At 43.0% G+C, this 22,257-nt stretch overlaps 3 protein-coding genes across 4 annotated transcripts; 2 read left to right on the top strand and 1 right to left on the bottom strand.

Annotated features, from left to right (window-relative positions):
- Nucleotides 1-135: 135 nt before the first annotated feature.
- On the top strand, nucleotides 136-12,927 carry LOC307033822 (uncharacterized protein). 2 transcript variants are annotated; one of them, XM_079672454.1, is made up of 7 exons: nucleotides 136-354; nucleotides 4,216-4,332; nucleotides 4,465-5,762; nucleotides 6,388-7,230; nucleotides 9,545-9,679; nucleotides 10,628-10,709; nucleotides 11,476-12,927. In XM_079672454.1, exons 2-7 carry the CDS (start codon nucleotides 4,230-4,232, stop codon nucleotides 12,192-12,194), a joined length of 3,180 nt encoding a protein of 1,059 aa, XP_079528580.1. In that variant the 5' UTR covers nucleotides 136-354; nucleotides 4,216-4,229; the 3' UTR covers nucleotides 12,195-12,927. The 2 variants fall into 2 exon arrangements, with proteins under 2 accessions (XP_079528580.1, XP_079528579.1); XM_079672453.1 differs by having other exon boundaries at nucleotides 137-354; nucleotides 4,199-4,332.
- Nucleotides 12,928-13,298: 371 nt separating this feature from the next.
- On the bottom strand, nucleotides 13,299-20,167 carry LOC307033153 (beta-crystallin A1-like). The gene is made up of 7 exons (XM_079671499.1): nucleotides 20,111-20,167; nucleotides 15,999-16,326; nucleotides 15,475-15,557; nucleotides 15,230-15,348; nucleotides 14,693-14,834; nucleotides 14,456-14,598; nucleotides 13,299-14,231 (listed from the first exon to the last, which is right to left on the bottom strand). The coding sequence occupies exons 3-7, from the start codon at nucleotides 15,547-15,549 to the stop codon at nucleotides 14,084-14,086; spliced, it is 627 nt and encodes a 208-aa protein (XP_079527625.1). The 5' UTR covers nucleotides 15,550-15,557; nucleotides 15,999-16,326; nucleotides 20,111-20,167; the 3' UTR covers nucleotides 13,299-14,083.
- On the top strand, nucleotides 16,959-18,993 carry LOC307033152 (beta-crystallin B1-like). The gene is made up of 6 exons (XM_079671498.1): nucleotides 16,959-17,275; nucleotides 17,500-17,594; nucleotides 17,684-17,802; nucleotides 17,889-18,021; nucleotides 18,119-18,261; nucleotides 18,344-18,993. Exons 2-6 carry the CDS (start codon nucleotides 17,505-17,507, stop codon nucleotides 18,513-18,515), a joined length of 657 nt encoding a protein of 218 aa, XP_079527624.1. The 5' UTR covers nucleotides 16,959-17,275; nucleotides 17,500-17,504; the 3' UTR covers nucleotides 18,516-18,993.
- Nucleotides 20,168-22,257: the final 2,090 nt, after the last annotated feature.

The following is a 22,257-nucleotide window of genomic DNA, read 5'->3' as shown; positions in this document are numbered from 1 at the left end:
GAGTCATTTTACTGAAGTACAGCCCCTGCCGTTAAAATAATATTGTCACTGATCACATGCAAAATGCTAACGCTTTTATGCGAAAATGGAAGGACTAGAAGTGAATCATCTTGTGTTTAATGTTGTGTCTCTGTACTCTCTGACACTTCCACCCCCTGGTGGCGGAGCGACACCATGAGCGACACACGACAATGCACGTTGATGACCACGCTGACCCGTATAGACTTCCCCAAAAAAACAAAAAAACAACTAAACAATATAATGCTTGTCAATCTCACTCTGATACATCGTTATTTTAGACGAACATTAGTTAATATTTCACGTCGGACATAATTTTTAAAGAGCATTGATACGGTAAGTGAATCCGACATGTGTCACCTGTGCACGTTTATGTTTACATCTTTAGTGCCAGAAAGTAGTGCAAAGTGCTCAGGTTGTTCTCAGAACTTTGGTCAGAATCAATAATGTAATGTGCATGACATGTTAACTGTTAACAGGTGATCTGCATTGAATAGTTGTCTGTTCCTGGCGCACAGTTAGCTTAGCTGGCTGCTAGCTGTCAGCCGTGATGCTAACCTGCATGTGTGCAGAACAACCTCTCAAATGCACGACGGAGAAAAATACATATTGTTTGGGGGGAAAAGGAGAATTTTAATTAAAATGTGTGACATGCAAGCTGTTCAAGTTATTTAAAAATGCAATGTTAAACTAAATGGGCAAAACCATTCAACTAGAAAATGCATTATCATGCTGCAAGCCAAACCATAGAGTCAACATGGGGGGGACCAACAATTTAATCAAAATTTGAATACTAATTTCCTGCCATTCTAAAGGAAAATATATAAAAAATCACTAAAACATGGGATACTTTAAAACCCCCAGGGGGCAACAAACAACAATATTCATTCATTGAACTGTGTCTCAGGCATGGGCATAGGAAGCATCCTCAATGTGGGTGGGACAATTCGACGGGGGGTGTGGGCAGGTGGTGGGCCTAAACTCCTCTCGGGGGGTCCGGGGGCATGCTCCCCCAGTAAGATTTTTTTTTTAAATGTTGAAGTTAAATGCATCAATCTGGTGCACCTTGAGAGTAAAATGAGGGACTAAATCCATGGATACATCTCTCAACACCCTTATGAAACAGAACATTTTGTTGTTTCCCCGACTCAGACTGCAAGGAATCTGGGTGTGATCCTAGATAATAGGGGTGTAACAACTAATCGACTTAATCGATTAAAATCGATTACCAAATTAGTTGGCAACTAATTCAGTCGTCGATTCGTTGGTGACGTCATCACATGTGTTCTACACCCCGTTAAGCTCCAACGTTATCGCTCTTTTTTATCGGTACAGGAGACATTTAAAACATAATGTCATATGTATTATTGCTACATAAACATTATATCGCAGTCTTAGTGTCGCCAACTCAGTTTCTAATATGCAATATGACTACAAAATGCGTCTATAATGTATTTTCGATCTTCCCAATTCAGACGAGAGATCTCTCCCCCGCCTGCTTGCGAGGGGGCGGGGCAGTTTACACACACAAGCAGGAGATGGCGGAGAGAACGCGCTCCGAGGTGTGGTTAAACTTTAGCCGTCTCGATGTGGACAATGCTCGTTACCAAAAGTGCAATAACAGTTTATCATATAAAGGCGGTAAAACGAGCAATTTGTCTAAACACTTAGCAAAAGTGCACCACATTCAGACGGAGGAATGCACCGGGTTCGACTGTCTTTCTAGTAGCTCTGTAGCCCTGTCCACGAGTAACGTTTCCACGTCAGGTGTTATGTATGCTAGCAGCAACACACAGAGTTAACTCAGTTATAAAAACATAGGTTAATGATTAGAGGTAACTGAGTTATTTTGTTAAAGTTTCAGCTATTCGGTTTACATCACATTATTTAATATGATTTGTTAAAACATTGTTGTTTCTTTTGATGTGAAATATTATGCATTTAATTAAAATAAAAAGCAATGTTAGTTTTGTTCACAATTTGTTTAGTTAGTTTACCTTATTTCTTGTCAAAAGAACCGTTAATACTATCGTTAAAAGGACCGGATCGATAAGCAGTATTGATATAAGTAGTAGTACAGTTAAAACCTTAACGATCCGAATAATCAATTAATCGTTTCATTAATCGATAGATTAATCGATTATCAAATTAGTCGTTTGTTGAAGCCCTACTAGATAACAAACTGTCCTTCACTGCAAACATCGCTGCTACAACCCGCGGCTGCAGATACACGCTTTACAACATCAGGAGGATACGTCCCCAACTGACCCAGAAAGCGACGCAGGTTCTGGTCCAGGCTTTCGTCATCTCACGCCTAGACCACCGCAACTCCCTCCTGGCTGGTCTACCTGCATGTGCCATCCGACCTCTGCAGCTCATCCAGAATGCAGCGGCTCGTTTGGTCTTCAACCTTCCTAAATTCTCCCACACCACGCCGCTCCTCCGCTCCCTTCACTGGCTTCCGGTAACTGCTAGAATCCACTTCAAGACACTGGTACTTGCGTACCATGCTGCGAATGGATCTGGCCCTTCCTACATCCAGGACATGGTTAAACCTTACACCCCAGCACGTGCACTCCGCTCTGCATCAACCAAACAGCTCACTGCACCCTCACTGCGAGGGGGACCCAAGTTCCCATCAGCAAAAACACGTGGGTTTGTTATCCTGGCTCCAAAATGGTGGAATGAGCTCCCCATTGACATCAGGACAGCAGATAGCTTACACATCTTCCAGCGCAGACTGAAAACTCATCTCTTTTGACTCCACTTGGAGCGATAGAACTATTAACAAAGCACTTGTATACTAATAAAGGACTGGCTTATCTAAAGCCAGTTGAGTAGCACTTGAAATGTTTGGCTCTATGAAACCTGATGTACTTATATGATTCTGTTTTCTTCAAGTTTGTACTTTGTTGGTCGAACGCACTTATTGTAAGTCGCTTTGGATAAAAGCGTCAGCTAAATGCAATGTAATGTAACTGTAGACAGATTTACTTTTTCTTTATGCATATTTTACAAATCACTCCCCTAGCTACTATTCCTGAAAAGTTTGGTTTTAACATCAGAACTACAAGTTATTTACACAAAGAAGCTAAACCGGAGGGTTCATTAACATTACCATTACAAAATAAAATAATATAGGTTACTTTAGAGTTAACTAGAAAAAGATACCAGAACTGATGGAGGGCAAATTAAAACATGACTGACCTGCATGGAGCATCAACGCTAACTGAAGCTGGAATCCGATGTGCGACAGCAAAATACACCCCCCGGGTACAAAATAAAGGTATGCATAAACAAACAAAGGCGGAACCAATTTACATATGAAAAGAATATATCATTTTGGTGAAGTTCACAATAACAGAAAATAAAGGTTTTCAAGTATACAAATAGCCAAAATAAAAAAGTCATAGAATAGCAATTTCATTTTAATTGTGTTATATCAGTTAGGCTATATATTGGGGGGGGGGGGAGATTTTGAGCGTATCTGAATATTGGGGGGGATGTGTGTGTCCCCCCAATGTATATGCTGAATTTGGCCCTGCTGCAAGCTGCGCAAATTTGTTAACTGTCTTAGTTAAAAATTCAGAAAAAGTTTAATATTGTATTAGTTGAATTGTGTCTGTAGCTGCTTTTGGCTACAACACAGAAAGTGTGTTGCTGAACTTAGTGGAAAAATGCAGAAAAGTGAAATTATTTTAATCAAAATTGTTAAAGCTCAAACGCAATGACTGTTGGACAACTTGAAACTGAGTAGGAAAATAGCGATGCAACTTAATATTGAAAATAAAGGTTTAAACATGTATAGACAACAAAATGTATACCCTCAATGTCCAGAGCTGAGTAATGTAAGCTTCTTGTTTGGATACAGTAATATTCTAGGCTTTTAATTTGAACAAACATCCCTGTTCCTGCACTTCCTGTAAGGATACGTTATATCTATAGGGCTTTTATTTTTGAAGGGGGTGTGTGTCTGTTTTTTATAGAAATTCAGCAAGACAAAAAGAAGAAAATGACAAAGAAACAGAAAACAACTAATATTATTCTGGATTATCACAGAATTGATAAATCATAATAGATCAGATCATTACAGCAAAGAGTAATGATCAAAAAGGACTGTCAGTGTAATGTATGTTATCATAATTAATACATATGGACTGATGATGTTTGTATTGCTTAGGCCACTATTTTATTCAGACGTAGATGGGGAGATGTGGTGCTACCAGAAGCCGGGGTTTGAAGCCCTCCTCCTCGCCGAGCTGCAGAGACAGCAACAGTGCAGCCAGTTCTGTGACACCCTGCTCAAGACAGAAGGTATAAAAACACTGTTACCTTTATAGTGTCATCTTTTAATCAGCACATAGAAGGTTTGCAGATAGACCATCTCATATGGTTTATGTAGTTGTGAAAGCTATTATCATTACTGACACCTGTCCTGTCCTGCAGGAGTTTCAGTGCCGGCTCACAGCTGTGTCCTGTCCGCTCTCAGCACCCACTTCTCCTCCACTCTGTCCTCCGCGCCACAGCCCCCTGCAGGACAGAGCCGTCTCCTGGAGTTTCGGGCTCTAGGCGCCTGCACCCTGCTCCACATGGTCCGGCTGCTGTACAGTGGGGAGATGGCAGGCGAGGGGGAGAAGGAGAAGCAGGAAGCTATCTCTGCTGCGGCCAAGCTTGGCATCCATGGGCTAGTGGAGGTCACAAAAAGACAACTTGAGAGAGGCAGTGTGAAAGGAGACGGGGGGCACACCGAGGCAGGGGTGCAGACGGAGCTGCTGATGCCTGAGGAGGATGAAGGGAGAGGGGGCAGGTGGAGGAGAGAGGTGAGGGATGGGAGCACCTTTCTGTGGAAAGACACACTGTCAGATGGTAGAAAAGACTCATGGACTCAAACAGAGGAGCTGCAAGAGCAATTGGTTCCCGCTTATCAACCAGCAGCCCCCCTTGAGACCATCGATATAGCCTCTTTTCAGAGTTTAGGACAGACCACCTCCCATTTTGTTCCCCCTCAAATTCCCTACGTTCCCATATCCCTTGTCTACCCACCTAATGAAAACCCAACACAACAATTATCATATGCCCTCAAGGACTCCATGCAGGAATCCACCTCAGCAGCTGGGTTCACGTCTATTTTGGCACCTCAGCACACCTTTGTCCCCCAGACTCTTCTTCCTTTATCCAGCCAAGGACCCCCCTGTGCTGCAGGGCTTCAGAGCTGGTGGGCCGCCCCCCATGAGCCAGCCGGAGAAGCAGCAGCAGCAGCTAACGAATGGGAGGACCAGAATCTGGAGCAGTTTGATGGCAACATCACAGGATACATTCAGCACTTCCTGAACCCGGACAAGGAGGAGGGCGTCGGCAGGGGGCAAGCAAGAAGGAGGCGGGGCGCAGGAGAGGGAGGTGCCAGGAGAGGGGGGGCAGGAGAGAGGAGAGCCAGGAGACCAAAAGCAGGAACGGGAGGGAGGGGGAGAGGAGGGTTGACGCAGATGGTAGAGGTGCAGGAGGTGGGGGTGAGCAGGCTGCAGAAGCTGTTCCTGCAGAGGGTCTTGGGGGGGACGCCCAGGACGGGACAGGACGGAGGGGCTGCAGGCAGGAAGCTGTTCCTGAAGCCCAGAGAGCTCCTGAATTCAACGAAGAAAAGAGGGCCCGGCAAAGTGTGGGGGGTGGGAGACGTGCTGCCATACAAAGGGGAGAGAGGAGGTCAAACGCAGCGTGGGAGGAAGAGAACAACGCAGGAGGTTAACACGGTGAGTACAGACGTAACGCTGTCCTCTTCTAACACAATCAAATCATAACATTAATAATAATAATAAAAATACATTTGATTTGTTTAAGCACCTTTCATGACTAAAAGCAATCCCAAAGTGCTACAAGGGGCATAAAATGCATACTTAAAAACACAAGTTTAATAAAAAAACACAAGTTATTTAACATAACAACTTAAATGGAATATGAAAACAGTCTCCCTTGTCAGTTTGAGAGCATTTTACACCTTGAAATAATATATTTAGATTTTTAATAGAAATGAATCAGGAGGATCGTTTAAAATCTGTAATGAGTTTTTTTCATTAAAAAATAAAATCCTGATAAATGACCAAGGAATCACATTTTCTTTTGTAAACATAAATAACAGAAAGTGTGATAAATAAAATGTGTTTTTTAACTACAGCCCTCCACATCTTTGTCAGTGTCATTGGTTAATCAAGATGTCCCTTGAGTTCTGACCATTTAGCTCGAAGAGGAAAACAACTCAGATATCAAACTTATTGTATACTCACTGTAGAAATCTAAAAGCACTTTATGACACATTTCAAGACCTCGTGCATTAGTACTTTTTATTGTTTTTCAATTGATACATTCTTTTCCCAACAGAACGGTCTTCCCGTTGGGCGGCCGAGGAGAGGGAGGCCCCCGCATCTTCCCCCTCACGAGGAACAGCCCGAACACATTGAACGTCTGCTGGAGGAAGCGATGAACGACCTCGATATTTTAAAAAACAACGATGCTCCTCAGCCTCAGCCTCCTCCTCCAACCCGCAGCAGCGACGTGGCCTCCTGTGGAAATACTGTGACACAAAACCAATCAGGCTCCAATGGGTCCCCACGGGTTGTTGTTGTTGTAGCGAGAGGAGGGGGCAGCCCCAGCGTAGCAAACCCTGGGACCCCCATTCTGCAGCAGCAGGGGGAGGGGGAGGTGAACGAGACGCTGTACACCTTACTCCAGTCCTTCGAGCACTACATGGACAGCTGCTCCGCCTGTGAAGAGGCGGGGACGGGCGCTCAGAGCCGCACCGAGGCCTGCCAGCTGCACACTGTCCCGAGAAGAAACAGAAGAAAAAGACAGACCCAAACCCCCAAGAGCCCTAACACCGCTCAGAGAAAGAATACACCTCATCCTGCCAGGCAACAGAGTGACGAGGCTGAAACACCTCTGAGGCGTGCACTGTCTACTGCTCGCAGTGCCGCTCCACCTGAACACACAGAGGGATCAACGGCACCGGACAAAATCAGAAAAAGCAAAAGGAGAAGAATAAAGCCGTATATGCTCTCATTGGACAGGAAGAGGGTGAGGAAGCCGGTGTCATCCAGTGGAACAAAGACCACAAAGATTTTGGACCAGAGAGACGTGAAGCTGCTTCATACGCCTGGGTTGAAACTGGAGAGGAGCGGCCGGCTGTCGGACGAAGTGATGGAGCGCAGCTGCAAGGAAGTCAAGGTGGAAAACTTTGCTAACTCCGCTCTGATAATGCTTCTGATGATCTCTGCTGTCACCAGTACAGCACAGTCTGATACTTATACAGTGGGGAAAAAAGTATTTAGTCAGCCACCAATTGTGCAAGTTCTCCCACTTAAAAAGATGAGAGAGGCCTGTAATTTTCATCCTAGGTACACCTAAACTATGAGAGACAGAATGGGGGGGACAGAATCCAGGAAATCACATTGTCTGATTTTTTACTTTATTTGCAAATTATGGTGGAAAATAAGTATTTGGTCAATAACAAAAGTTCATCTCAATCAGCGTTTCCGCCAGGGGGCCGTCTTGCCGTCATTTGACGCCCTTATTCAGCTCGGGACGCCCTGAATGCGAGCCGAGGGCGTCCAAAAATATTAATAATTCGAGAGAAGATCGAGAGTTTTTATCGCTTGAAATGACGAAAAAGGACAAGGACATCCCGCTGTTGGAGGGGCAAAGGAGTCTGGTGGGATTATTTTCGTAGTATTGAAGATTGATTCCCAGACATCGAAGGTGCCTGCCACAGGACAACACGGAACGTGCGCGATTTGGACGTGATGAGCGGGGGGGTTTTAGTGGAGCACGCACGTGAGCTGCGAGCAACAGAGCCTCGCAGCGGCGAAACTGAGGCTCCGCGTTAAACTGTGGTAACATGAAGAGCCGTTTGGGAGCCGAAACAGCCGGCGCTTTAAGAGAGCCGAGCCAAATGATTCAATTCACTAACGTAAAAAGGCAGTATCTATAAGGGACGGCTCAAGTCAAAATTCAAAACAACCCCCCCGCTCTCGGGGTGGACGCCCTCTCAGCCCTTGTCTGGCGGAAACACTGATCTCAATACTTTGTTATATACCCTTTGTTGGCAATGACAGACGTCAAACGTTTTCTGTAAGTCTTCACAAGGTTTTCACACACTGTTGCTAGTATTTTGGCCCATTCCTCCATGCAGATCTCCTCTAGAGCAGTGATGTTTTGGGGCTGTCGCTGGGCAACACGGACTTTCAACTCCCTCCAAAGATTTTCTATGGGGTTGAGATCTGGAGACTGGCTAGGCCACTCCAGGACCTTGAAATGCTTCTTACGAAGCCACTCCTTCGTTGCCCGGGCGGTGTGTTTGGGATCATTGTCATGCTGAAAGACCCAGCCACGTTTCATCTTCAATGCCCTTGCTGATGGAAGGAGGTTGTCACTCAAAATCTCACGATACATGGCCCCATTCATTCTTTCCTTTACACGGATCAGTCGTCCTGTTCCCTTTGCAGAAAAACAGCCCCAAAGCATGATGTTTCCACCCCCATGTTTCACAGTAGGTATGGTGTTCTTTGGATGCAACTCAGCATTCTTTCTCCTCCAAACACGTCTAGTTGGGTTTTTACCAAAAAGTTCTATTTTGGTTTCATCTGACCATATGACATTCTCCCAATCCTCTTCTGGATCATCTAAATTTATCTCTAGCAAACTTCAGACGGGCCTGGACATGTACTGGCTTAAGCAGGGGGACACGTCTGGCACTGCAGGATTTGAGTCCCTGGCGGCGTAGTGTGTTACTGATGGTAGCCTTTGTTACTTTGGTCCCAGCTCTCTGCAGGTCATTGACGAGGTCCCCCTGTGTGGTTCTGGGATTTTTGCTCACCGTTCTTGTGATCATTTTGACCCCACGGGGTGAGATCTTGCGTGGAGCCCCAGATCGAGGGAGATTATCAGTGGTCTTGTATGTCTTCCATTTTCTAATAATTGCTCCCACAGTTGATTTCTCCACACCAAGCTGCTTACCTATTGCAGATTCAGTCTTCCCAGCCTGGTGCAGGTCTACAATTTTGTTTCTGGTGTCCTTTGACAGCTCTTTGGTCTTGGCCATAGTGGAGTTTGGAGTGTGACTGTTTGAGGTTGTGGACAGGTGTCTTTTATACTGATAACGAGTTCAAACAGGTGCCATTAATACAGTTAACAAGTGGAGGACAGAGGAGGCTCTTAAAGAAGAAGTTACAGGTCTGTGAGAGCCAGAAATCTTGTTTGTTTGTAGGAGACCAAATACTTATTTTCCACCATAATTTGCAAATAAATTCTTTAAAAATCCGACAATGTGATTTTCTGGACTTTTTTTTCTCATAGTTGAGGTATACCTAGGATGAAAATTACAGGCCTCTCATCTTTTTAAGTGGGAGAACTTGCACAATTGGTGGCTGACTAAATACTTTTTTGCCCCACTGTACATGTGAGGAAGAAACTCAGTTGTTACTGCCACAGCGTGTGAAATCAAATGTATCAACCCTATTTTGTGTGTGAATGTCTTTTTCAGAAATCTGCCAAAACAAAGCGCAGTTTATCATCAGTGACACAGCCACGGGACAGCGTCCGGGAAGCAGCTCCGCCGATTTCATGGAGCAGAAAGACTTATCCAATCAGGAGCCGCTTAAGAGAGGCAAATATCATGGTGAGCATTGACCTTTTTTCAACCTCCAAATGTGTCTTTTAAACATCTGTTATTTGAAGTGCTAATCCTCATGATTTCCATCCTGGTTGATTTGGTGACACCCTATCTGCTAACAGTAATATAGAATGTAATTTAATACTCTCAAGATACTGGTGGCGAAACACAGAGTAGTCTGCAAACAGTGGCCGTTTCTCAATCGCGAGGAAACTGGCTTCCAAGCCTATATTTCAAGGATACTACGTCATCGAGTGCCGCCGAAGGACTGTTCCAATCCCCAGCATACTTGGAATTCCATCAAGGCCGCGTCCTTGGTTTGGGGGTAATTTCGAGTCTGCACATGGATAGACTTCGCGTCCTTCAAATCCCCACAATGCTTTGCGCACGGACCAATTTCCCAAAATCTGTGGCGGAAAATGTAAGGCGGGGCCTCTCATATGACGTACACCTGCACACTTGCTAGCCTGTTCCACTCTTCGTTTTCCGATTGCCAGGAAGGATTCTTGCCTAGCTTCTGAAGGAAGTGACTCGGAAGACATGTGCTACCAAGCAAGCATCCTCGCAATTGAGAAACGGCCAGTGAGTCTTAGGAGAAACGTTTATATGTTTATTGCATTTTATTTCAAATGAAATTGTTAACAAAACTCTCTGAGATAATAAAGCCTGCTAACTCTTTCTAACTAATGCCTTCAGGTAAAAACTTTACTAAGTCAAATAAATTAGATTTGAATCCAAATACCTGTTAAATGTTTACCATTCCATGGTGAACACGGTGATTTGTACACCTGCTTCACATTAGCCTGTTAGCATTGTCATTGTGTCCTGTTAACATTTAGCTAAAAGCTTGGCATAAGTACACTACATAAATAAGCATTGGTATTGGTAGCATTGCTGTAAACTCTTGTTTGTAAATGTGTCTTTATGATTGAATATGATTCATTTGTTTTTCAGGACAGTGCGCCCTTTCTTGTGGAGCCACTTCAAACTAAGCGACCATCATCAGCTGGCCCCGGAAGAGACAGTTTATCTAATGGTAAGAGATCACCATCCAGTGTGATAAAAACATCCACAAACAATTGGAAATGAATACGATGATGCACATTTAAAAGTATATACATCTTTTCTACATTTTATATTGTACACATCTAGTTTGAACATACTTATAAATATTAAAGAAATTGTTTGATTTCATAATTTTGATTCAGATTTCTCTGAGTCTGGAGAATAAAACATATAAAGACTCTTTTTGCGGTGCAATAAATATTTAGATTGAATTTACATAGAGCTAGTTTCACGTAGGGCTGCTCAATTAATCGTATGTTAATCGCGATTACGATTATGGCTTGCAACGATTACGAAAACCACGTAATCTAACTAAAACGATTATTCTTTCATTATTACTTTTTTTCTTTTTTTAATACTTTTTCAGTTGAATTATACTTAAAGTTCAGGGTAATCAACTGTTAAAAACATACTGTTCAAATGTTTTTCTCCAATAAATGGATGTTTTCAAAGTCAATGAATAATCGCATTTAATAATCGCAATTACAATTATTGACCCAAATAATCGAGATTGTGATTTTTGCCATAATCGAGCAGCCCTAGTTTCACGCATAATATTTAAATATGGACGTGGTTTCCACTGTTGCAACCATTCTGACCTGACTAAGAAAGTATGATTACATCTGTTTGGCGTGGAGTAAGTGTGTGTTTAGACGATGTTACTTTTTCCTGATTCATGCTGTCTGTCAGATAGCTTTGCACCGACATGATCTGTGTCTGATTATTATTTTCTACAGAGAGTTCATCACTACCTGTTGAGCCACAGCCTATGGAGCCCTGTGTAATGGACGAACAACTACAGAGAAATCCAGAGACACGTGAAGAAGAATTAACAGTCCAGCATCAGGAAGAGGTAGAGGAGGAAACAAGGAGGGGAGAGAAGAGACACACCGAGCCAGAGGAGACGGGGGAGGAATCCTCTGTGCCTAAGAGGGTCTGCTTTGAGCAGACAGCACAGCCGACCTCTGAAACATGCGCACTGAGCTCTAAATCTGCAGACTGTGTCTCCGAGCCAGCTCCCAGAGAGAGGAGGGACATAGTCTCTGTCGAGACTGTTCCCATTGCAGGAGAGTGCTTACCAACAGAAGATGAAACAAACAGGGGTGAAATCAACATCAGAGAAACTGACTGTGAGATGGAGAGCAGCGGGGATGAGATGATTGCTGTGGACGGAGAACCTGAAGACTCGGACACTTCACCTCAGACTCTGTCACATTGTGTTGAAGCAAAGCTTTCACTTTTACCCACTTCACTTTCAGCAACAGAGTTCAGTCTGACGTCGACAGGAAGCTGGGAGGATGACGAGGACGTCGATGTGATTGGCGGTTCCAGTCCCGCCCCTGATCCCGTGCTCTTCAGCTGGACAGAGTGCTCAGAGGTTGAGGAAGAGGAAGGAGACGACGATATTGACGTTGTGGGAGACAATCCAATCTACACTTCATCATCGCTACTGTGAGGTGAGCTAGTTAACAAGGATCGTCACACTCGGGTGCTTCAAAAGTATCTGTCAGGTTTTTTTCGACTTGTCTTCTCCAGTTCATGTTATTTGATTTCATGGAAAAACATTCCTGAATTGTTTTCATTTAGCTTAAAGCTGAAGATAAATAACGTCTAATTATAAATGTCTGACAATCACATGAGAGATTTGTGAGCTACTTGTTGGCTATATGTTTGGATTTAAAGACAAAAAAGCAAACATGTGCATCATAACGCATGAAGGCACTTACATCAGCAACAAAAAAGAGGACTGAAGTTCATATGCACTTATTCAGTTCCTGAGTTGAGCTAACCATGACTTTTTTATTCTTTCGAGGTATTAAGCAGTTGATTTTATGTAAAAAAAATTATTGCTGTTAAGTTCAGTAATGTTATGTTTACTAAGCAGAGATATCCATCATAGTTTGTTTTAACTGCAGAAAGTGAGAAAAACAGCGATATAGAAACAGTTTAGAAAGAGATGCAGTGCAAAAACAATCAAAAAGTGTGTTTTAGGCGAGTGTTTTATTACTTATGACTATTACTGTTTTAGTTGTAAAAACGTTGAGAATATTAGCCTTTGTTAGTTGGAAATGTTCCAGGAAACTTCTGTATTCCTTGTTTTACTGTTACGTTATGTTTGGTAATGTTCCGTGTGGCTCTTTTGAGCCTTGACTGATTTCTAGAATAAAGGTTCCTCTCTACTTCCTGCAGAGGCTCTTTTCTGTGACTCTACATGCACTTCACTCAAAATGGTTTCACCTTTGGGGTGTGAATTTTTTTTTATGTACAAAGAAATGTAAAATACAAACACAACGTGTAAGTAAATAGGTCCAATGATACTGGTGTGTAAGTAGCATGTTTCTTTATGCTGCATATTGCCAAAACAGCAATTGTGAATTTAATTATATTTTATGTATTTGCAGCATTTTTGCTAAACGCAGAGTGAGGAATATATTCTATCCTTTCTTTACGTTTGTCTGTTTACATGTTTTTCCTAAATTCGCACTGCTTCCAGCTCTCTCTGCCGACACACTGAAAAGTAAAGATAATGCATGTCCTTGTGATGAATGAAACTGAAGATGTTTCTTCTCTATCCTGTTATTTTCCCAATTCAAAACATTTTTTTAAGGGGTTTAAAGTTAATCATATTCAGACTTGAAAAGAATGGTTTCAATTACAACTGAACTCCTGACTTGAAAAAATAAACTATAAAGTGTGTTTCATCAAAACATAATAAGAAACTTATCCAAATGCTTTTGAGAATGTATAGACATTTAGATAGTTCTTCCTCTTTGTGTGTATTAAAACCCTATGCAAACCCTTTTCTCTAAATCTTTAAAACCTACAGGTGGTGTTTCATGCTGCAAAGAGAGAACATTGTATTCATCATTCACACTTTTATAATAAAAAAAGAAGACATGAAGTGAAATGGAGTTTATTAGTAATCAACCTCCTGCACACAACAACACATCTGAGCTGCACTGAGGAGACTGGTTGCTAGGGGGGCTTTCTCTCATCATGTCTTCATGTTGAAGCTTCACCTCCCCTCTGTTCAAGCTCGCTGAGGATTCACTCTACTCATCGCCCAGCTCAGGTAAGGAGTACAGCGCAGGTGTGTGTGAGTGCGTCGGAACCTCTAAACCAAGTAAAAAGACCCTATGAGTGTCAGCGTGTCTGTATCTGGAGCATGTGTTTCCCTGTGCTTTAACAGTGTGATATTGTCTCTTATCACACTGGCAGCATTGGTAAAGGGGGCGGCTGTTGCATCTCAAGTCAAGAGGAAGGAAAGGATTGAAGAGGGGGATAAAGAAAGAGGTAGGGGTTTAGAGGGGTCGAGGGGAGTCTGTCTCTGTCTCAGTCTGCCTCTTAGTGCTGGATGCGCCTGATGGACTGGATCTGGGGGGTCTGACAGTGGGACCCCCAGTTCTTCCAGTGCTGGTAGTCTCCGCTGTGCCTCTCACACTCCATGATGTACTGCTGGCCCCTGTATCCAGGGTGCTGGTAGCACACAAAGCTGCAGGAGAAACAAACAACAGTTAGTGGGAGTGGTGACGAGTGGGGGGATTTAGGACATTTAGCTTGTGTGTTTAATACATAAACTATGTGCAGGTTTATTTTTACATTTATATTTTGGTAGCCAGATTTGAAATGGATATTCAAGTGTAAATATCCTTGGAAGTGGAGGAGCATTTCGAGTATGTCCTGATAAAATGCATCCCATCAATCAGGTTCACTTACGCGCCGCACTGCACGTGCATGGAGCCAACCTCGGGCATCATCCAACCCATGGCCTGCAGAGAGGGGTAGTCGTCACAGATCTCAGAACTGCGGCCCATGAAGTTCTCCTTCTCAAAGATGAGCATGCGACTGCTCTGGTGGGACTGCATGGGGAGGGGGGGGAGAAAAAGTTTGACTTTGGAATCCCCGGGTAAAGGTCGAATGTCACCTGAACACTAAGAGACAGGATGTACTCACAGCGCAGAAGATGGGGCGCAGAGACATCAGACGCTCCACGTGGTAGGAGAGGGAGCCGCTGTAAGCGTCCCAGTGGGGGTACTCTCCCCTCTCCAGGATAAACTGCTGGCCTTGGAAGTCGTGGTGCTCAAAACCCACCCAGCTTATCAGTGAGAGAGAGAGAGAGATGTTATCATCACTTCACTGTATGGCCATCTGAAGAGCCATCTAATTTAGATCCGGGTGTAATTAAATTCGGACTATGTCACAGGGATGCTCTATTAAATCATGCAGCTCAAAAGCATTTTATTTCCAAAATAGGCTTTCTTTCATTCAGAACAAAAACAATTCAGCCCCTTTGCATAGTCAACAACATCATTTTCTTGGTGCTTAAAGCGTCCACATGACTCCTCTTTATCTCCTCTTGTTGTTTGTAATGATTAATCAATAGAAAACAAAGGGGGATAACAGTTTTACTTGACTATATTTCATTAACATGTTGTACTGTCAGAACACTAAGTCTAATTGTTAACAGTGTAACATGTTTGAGACACTTACGCTCCGCTCTCCACCCTGATGGAGCGGATGTTGTCCAGTCCACAGTCCTGGATGTTGCAGCACTCAGAGGTGAACTCCAGGCACTTGCCCTGGAAATGCTCCTGCTCGAACACAGTCACCTGAGGGAGACAGAGGATAAGAGGCATCAAGTTACAAGAAGTATGTTGGCATTACAGTTGTATAAGGGGTATCCTCCTTTAGCTTTCAGCATCAAGCAGAATCTTTGCTCAAATGTGAGTGTTTACCTTGAAGAAAGGAGCCATGCCCATGCCAGAGTTGACCAGAGGCTGCATCATTGGGGATCTTGTAGTTTTGTACATCTTTAGTCCTGAGATGTAAATTTAAAAAAAACAGGACCTTTAGAGACTTTTTTTAAAAGCATAAATGATTTAACAATGAGATATTCCACACTGTTTCTGCACAATTTGTTGTAGTGTTACATTCTCACTTCTAAAGGCACACCACAAATCTCTGTATAACATTCAATCAGTACAACTCCCCAAAAAATCTGAATTTAAACATCAGGAGGCCAGAAATGGTTAATATACCTTCTGTCTTTCTATCTTTTTAAAATGTTGAAAACAATCTGAATCTAAATTCAGATTAAAATTAAGGTGTTGTACAGGTGATTCAGAAAGTGCTTTTGTTTTTTTCAGTGTCTGCGTGAAGCACCTGGGGTTCACCTGTCTGTCTGTCTGTCTGTCTGTCTGTCTGTCTGTCTGTCTGTCTGTCTGACTCTGAGCTGTATGAGAGCAGAAACCATCCTTACCTAGATTGGCACTTTATTGGAAGAGCTTGAAAGTGATACGCCTACGGCTTGACTCGCGTAGAGCTTTGCGGGAACCTGGCGCCTCATTTTTATACCGACGGTCGGGGAGCGCGCCTGCTGTTGCGCGTTCACGGCTCTGGTTAGACCTATGGGTTAGACCCGGCAGTGAGGCGCGCCCCCGGGTTGGATGCGTGTCCGCTGCATGCCGTTGTCCTGCTTCAAGGCCAGCTCAGCACATCCCATAGTGCTGCTGGGGCTGCGGAACAAAGGCGCTCCGGTATGTTCGGACCCCGGTCAGCAGTCCAGCCCGTGCCCCGGCACAATGGGCCTGGGTGGGGTGGAGAATGTGGGGATTAACGGCGGAGTAGAGAGGCAGTGATACACAGAAGAAGATAACTGGTGTGTCTTTATATGAGAATAGAAAGGCTAGATAACTATAAAGTGAATTTCAGTGCTATTTGTTCAAACAATGAAGTCTAATTTACAACAAACGATTTAGTGCGTGTACCTTCATAGGCTACACCTGTTTCCACACAGATCTGAGATCTGGTTATGTCAATGGTGTAAAAAGTGGAGAACAACGTGCTTGTGCTGTGATGAAAAACTGTTGTTTCAAAGTTTCCCTGCAGTCACATTTATCCAATTCTAAATTAAAACAAACGTGCCACGATTATGAGTATTATGGTTTCAAACCTCTGTGTGGGGGTGTTCCAGGTGATAGGTTTAATAACTGTAATAACCCAACAAAAAATTGGGACTATTTTATTCAGATATAATGTAACACAAAAGTTAATGACTGGTATTATCTGGAAACATTCAAAAACTTTCATGAAAAAGCTTTTAATTTGCAGATTCATTTAGCCACAGTTAAACATTCATGTCATTGTATTCATGTGTCATACTGCTTTATAAATTGAATAAGCAGATTGGTATGTAGACTAGAGAATATATGACGTATAAATGAATGCTGCTTATTTGATTTAGGGGGCATGATTTACCTCTAAAAGTTGATTTCAGAAACATCAACTTCTATCAGATTTGTTCTGTTAGTCCTCAGTCTGAGCTTCATCAGTCAGCCTCTGCCTCCGCCCGCCCCCTCTGACCGTCCCTCTCTGATGATGTGGGGTTTCTTTTGTCTCGTGTCTCTGACCTCAGCAGGTTTGTTTCTCTACCCATAATCCCTCTCCTGTGAGCGCCAGCATATATAAAGGAGGTGCGCACTTCGAGCCGCACACACTTCGAGTGAGGCTTCTAATAGGAAACGCACACACACACAGGTAAGGTACAAACACATACTGTATACCAACAGGTGTGTTGAGATACAAATCAGAAGGAAAAGGCATAGATTAAATTAAATTATCCACTTTATTTTAAATACCTTTTAAAAATGTTACATTTATAGTCTTTCCTCTATCTCGAAACACTTTCACTGGTGCAAACAGGATTGATTTGTCATATCAAAGTTTCCACTCTTGTGATTTTTTTCTCTCTTTCCACCCAGCAATCATGTCCAGTGAAAAGTCCAAGAATTCTTCCCAGACCGACGGAAAGGCTGCTCAGAGCAAGAAGTCTGAGATGGGAATGATGTCCTACAAGGTGGGTATCTCTTGCACGGGATATCAGGATATATTCAGGTTATCATATAACAGATAACTGACTCATCTTTGTTTATCTGTCCCTTCCAGATGTACGTGTTCGACCAGGAGAACTTCCAGGGTCGCATGATCGAGATCAGCAACGAGTGCATGAATGTGTGTGAGATGGGCATGGACCGTGTGCGCTCTGTGCGCGTTGAGTGCGGACCGTAAGTCTCAAAGAAGATTTTTTTTTTTGTAATTATATGCAGTCATCTTGCAGCATGGATGCTTCATAATATTTTCTCCTCTGCAGCTTCGTGGGCTTCGAGCAGATGAACTTCTGTGGTGAGATGTACATCCTGGAGAAGGGAGAGTACCCCCGTTGGGACTCCTGGAGCAACTGCCAGAAGAACGACTACCTGCTGTCCTTCAGGCCCGTCAAAATGGTACAAAAAAACCTGCTTGATTTCTTACTCACAAGTTTCTTTTCTGCTTTCGACTGCCAGCTAAACTAGTATTTCTCCCTGTTTTCCTCTACTCCAGGACGCTGAGAAGCACAAGATCTGCCTGTACGAGGTTGGAGAGTTCAAGGGCCGCAAGATGGAGATCATGGATGATGACGTTCCCAGCCTGTTCTCCTACGGCTTCACCGACAGAGTTGGCAGCATCATTGTCAGCTGTGGAACGTGAGTGGTTGAAGCTGTCACTGATAGAAAGAAAATGTACCTACAGCATCCGGGGCTGACATGTTTCCTCTGTTTTCTCCAGCTGGGTGGGATACCAGTTCCCCGGATACCGTGGCAGCCAGTACCTGCTGGAGAAGGGAGACTTCAAGCACTTCAACGAGTTCGGTGCCCGCCATCCTCAGTTCCAGTCCGTGAGGCGTATCCGTGACATGCAGTGGCACCAGCAGGGCTGCTACACCATGGCCAGCAAGTGAGGCTCAGGGAAGGAGAGAAAGAGAAAGAGCGGAAGTGAGGGAGAGGGGCGGAGGAAGAAGGAAAGGGGGAGAGATGTCTGAGGCCTTACCCAGTACCTTAAACAGTCGATGTGATAATGCAGTGAGGGGAAGGGTGAGGATCTAGATCTGTCCCACCTCAGTGGAAGATGGACCACCCTCCATCCCTCTCTGTCTACTCTTCTCTTTCTCCCCTATGGGCTGAGCTTTGCTTTCCCCCATTTTCTCCCTTTTTTTTAGTCCCTCACTTCATTCCCCCTCCACAATCCTCTTATAAGCCAGAGAGGGAACAAGACTCCCCTTGCTGTTTTACCAACTTGATTCTCGGTTCAGGTATCACGGGAAACTGACTCCCTAGAGCCCCCCTGCCCCCGTCTTCTTGCCCCTGTGCATTGCACACCCTCTCTGCTGTACAGAATCCTGGCCAAGTTTTCAATAAAAAGGAAAATCTTGATTTAAATTTTGTTGTTGTTGTTACTTATTACTAAAAGATCCCCTTAATGAATTGTAAATGACTTTCAGAAATATGTCATTGTATTACATCGCCCTATTTCATGAAAAGTTTCATATTTGTGTTATATAATAATTATTGTTATGCTTAATCGGGTTTGGAGAACGGGAAAAAAACATGTTGGTGTTGAAACTCCTTAATTGTGTAACTCATGGCTTTATAATATATCAACAGGACACACCTACAACTCAGAATCTACAGTAATTGACTAAATGCTCCAAATGGCTTTTATGTGAAAGTCAGTGTCAAGAAAATAAGATAGTGGTTCATGTCCTGATTGTATGCAAGAAGTCTGAAGTGGCTACGGGTTTATGACAAAATTAGTCCAGATTCATAATTTATATATTTATATATATAGAAAGAGAAAATAAACATTTAGGTGTGTTCTTTATGCAAACCAGACCATTTAATGATGTCGTGAAACCAGTAGGAGGCAGTAATGCAACTTAAATCATTCCAACTCCCAGAAAACCCCAAATTAAAGGTAGGGTAGGTAATTCACTTCAGAAACACTTGGTGTTATATTCCATGGAATGCTCTTAACATCCCGATAGCAATGAATAAATTAAATGCTTTGACAATAAATATGTAGCCTACAAATATTTAATCTGTGGAAGCTGTGGCACTGTAAAAAGGTAGACCAATTATCTGCCCCGGCCCGCGGCAGATAACTGGATGGCTTACCTGCCTGTCAGCCTTCCATCTCGTGCACAAGCTTATCTCGTGCCCTCATTGGTCATGTGCGCGTTCGTGTGTGTTGGAGGAGGGGCTCTGTAAGGAAGTCAGAACGAAGGGGCAGATTTTTTTTGGTTGTGTACTTTCAAATTCTAGCGCACTCGAGCTGGTTTCTCCATTCTTACCTACCCTACTTTTAAAACGAAGAAGAGGAGACTCAAGTCAAACACACCCGCAATGATGGTGAACAGGTGAATGCTAATTGCTAATAATGTAACGGTATTGGTGGATCCTCCAGTGGTGACCTTTGTAAAGTTTATGAGACCATTCAGCTATTTGTGACTTTTAATCCCAAGTACAGAACCTCAATAATCTTATAATGTTTACTCACGTTGAGTACAGTGGGACAGAGAGAATAACAGAAGTCTGGAGCAGATTGGAGGACCGTGGACAAGGCTCACAGAAAAACCCGTCCAGATAGGTGAGTACAAACAACACACTGGTGCCAGAGTTCCCGTTAGAATATTTTTTTCGCCGGTCAACATGTCCGTTAAAGTTTAAATCTTCCGGACTAAATGAGAAAAGTGCCGGTCAAATGTCTTCTTTGTTATTTATTGTGCTTTAAAACAAATTGATATGATTCGATATTAAACAAACTAATTATAGTAGATTAACTACATTATTCAAAAGTGAACAGTAATTTACAATAACATGGGAATAATAAACGGAGCGCTCTCTCCCTCTCCTGACAGCCCGTCAGTATCATGCAGCTCGCGGACCAGTAATGAGTGACCCGACAGTAAAACTAAACATATCTATAACTAGTTACGGTAGTTTGAGAGGTAATTAAAATAGTTACGTGTGATATTCTAACCTGAAGTGTGTGTTTTGTTCCGCTCACCGCTGCATGTGATCATGCAGAGCTGCGTGTCGACTCGTCAATCAGCAGCTGACTCTCTCTCCCGTCAGATTAGACTTTACTCTTTATGTCCATATCGATCAGATCTAGCTAGTTCTAGCTAATTATAGGACAACCTGCTTATTAAAAGACACCTAAACAATATAATCGTCGCTATGCAACCGGGTGAGGCCGCAAAGTATAGCGCAGCCAGCGCTGAGCGCAGCATTATGCATTTGTTTACATGCCCACCGGAACCCCGAGGCATTACCAACAGATCAACGCACAATCAACCCATACAGGACATCTCTTTCAATAGAATGGACTATTCTTGTCTGTCACATACTCTTTTTTCTGTCACATAAGTGGCACAAGTTGCGCAACTGATGTGGTATTGCGCTAAACGGAAATTATTTTGAACGGACACTTTGACCGGAGAGATTTAGATTTGCCGGTCTTCAGCATATTTTACCGGTCGTAGTCTGGTAATTACCAGCTAACAGGAACTCTGACTCCTGCAGGTGGTTTTATAGGAGGTGTTAACTTAGTGTGAGCATGCAGCCCAACAGGTTACACTTACACTTTGCAGATGTCTTTATCTTTAATAACCTCTTAAGCCCCACGGACCCGGTTTCGGGGCCGAAATCGCGTCATTTGCAGGAAACGACGTCTAAGGAACCTTAATATTTAATAAACTATGAATATTTTATATCCATATAACGAGAAAAAACTAATTTAACTGATCTTTTTCATTTTCTTTTTCCAAAAAAACACACAATGCTAACAGTGAGCCTCTGAATTAGCCCCGAGCGAAAAATGCTAACCTATTACTGCACCGAAAATCACTCCTAGCTCCCTTATTACTTATTCTAGCTGCACATCCAACACATCGTTTATGATCGTAAAGACACAGAATCTAACGGTGCCCACCTCAACACTGAAAGATACAAACACGCGACGTTATCAACAAAAACGTACATCAAAACATGTGGCACTAGGTAGCCTACAACGCTAACATGGCTTACCTTGGTTTTGTCTGGTCAAAACTGATCTTCAATGGCATTAAAACGATAACAACGATGATGTAGTATCCAATGTGGCTGTGTCCCCTTTGAAATGTTCTGATAATCTATAAGCAATAAAACTGCAATTCCGTTTTAAAATAGTAGAGCAGGCCATTCCTACGCCTGTAGCAAGATTGAATACGCGAAGACACCACCTTTATTTTTTAACATGAGTGTGTGCGGGACGATTTCCCTTCGCCCATTGGCTCTAATGGTCAGAAAAAGATGTCAAAATCAAAGAAGGGGGGGCCATAGATAAGGAAAATCCACCCAAATGGCCCCAGAAGAGGATTTTTTCTAAAAAGGTCAAATATCACTTGTTTTGCATCAATCTTGACACAGGGTACTTATTATATGTTGTACTTTGGATTCCTAAAGCCTTTAGTCTACTAACCCATCATCCAAGGTTAGTTTGCACTATAAGTACAAAATATGTTTTGGATGGACACTATAATTTACAGTTTTTTATCATGTTCAATCTGAATTTTCTTTAGAATTAAAAACATCTATATTGATTCTGACTCTTCTACATCCAACTCACAGGTTTATCATTACTTTGAAAAAAAATACTATTAA

Source organism: Notothenia rossii (assembly GCF_949606895.1).
Source record: "Notothenia rossii genome assembly, chromosome: 3".
Classification (NCBI taxonomy): Eukaryota; Metazoa; Chordata; class Actinopteri; order Perciformes; family Nototheniidae; genus Notothenia; species Notothenia rossii.
The sequence above is the reverse complement of the archived record's forward strand: the minus strand, read 5'-3'. Positions and strand labels throughout refer to the sequence as shown.

Bases quoted from the DNA above. Each gene is read 5' to 3' on its own strand.
- LOC307033152 (XM_079671498.1), top strand. From the start codon at position 17,505: ATGTCCAGTGAAAAGTCCAAGAATTCTTCCCAGACCGACGGAAAGGCT. The intron at 17,595-17,683 runs GTGGGTATCTCT...TGTCCCTTCCAG, and splicing joins TGGGAATGATGTCCTACAAG to ATGTACGTGTTCGACCAGGA. The intron at 18,262-18,343 runs GTGAGTGGTTGA...TGTTTTCTCCAG, and splicing joins ATCATTGTCAGCTGTGGAAC to CTGGGTGGGATACCAGTTCC.
- LOC307033822 (XM_079672454.1), top strand. From the start codon at position 4,230: ATGTGGTGCTACCAGAAGCCGGGGTTTGAAGCCCTCCTCCTCGCCGAG. The intron at 7,231-9,544 runs GTGGAAAACTTT...TGTCTTTTTCAG, and splicing joins GCAGCTGCAAGGAAGTCAAG to AAATCTGCCAAAACAAAGCG. The intron at 9,680-10,627 runs GTGAGCATTGAC...TTTGTTTTTCAG, and splicing joins TAAGAGAGGCAAATATCATG to GACAGTGCGCCCTTTCTTGT.
- LOC307033153 (XM_079671499.1), bottom strand. From the start codon at position 15,549: ATGTACAAAACTACAAGATCCCCAATGATGCAGCCTCTGGTCAACTCT. The intron at 15,349-15,474 runs GTAAACACTCAC...TGTCTCCCTCAG, and splicing joins GCATGGCTCCTTTCTTCAAG to GTGACTGTGTTCGAGCAGGA. The intron at 14,599-14,692 runs GTGAGTACATCC...CTCCCCATGCAG, and splicing joins TGCGCCCCATCTTCTGCGCT to TCCCACCAGAGCAGTCGCAT.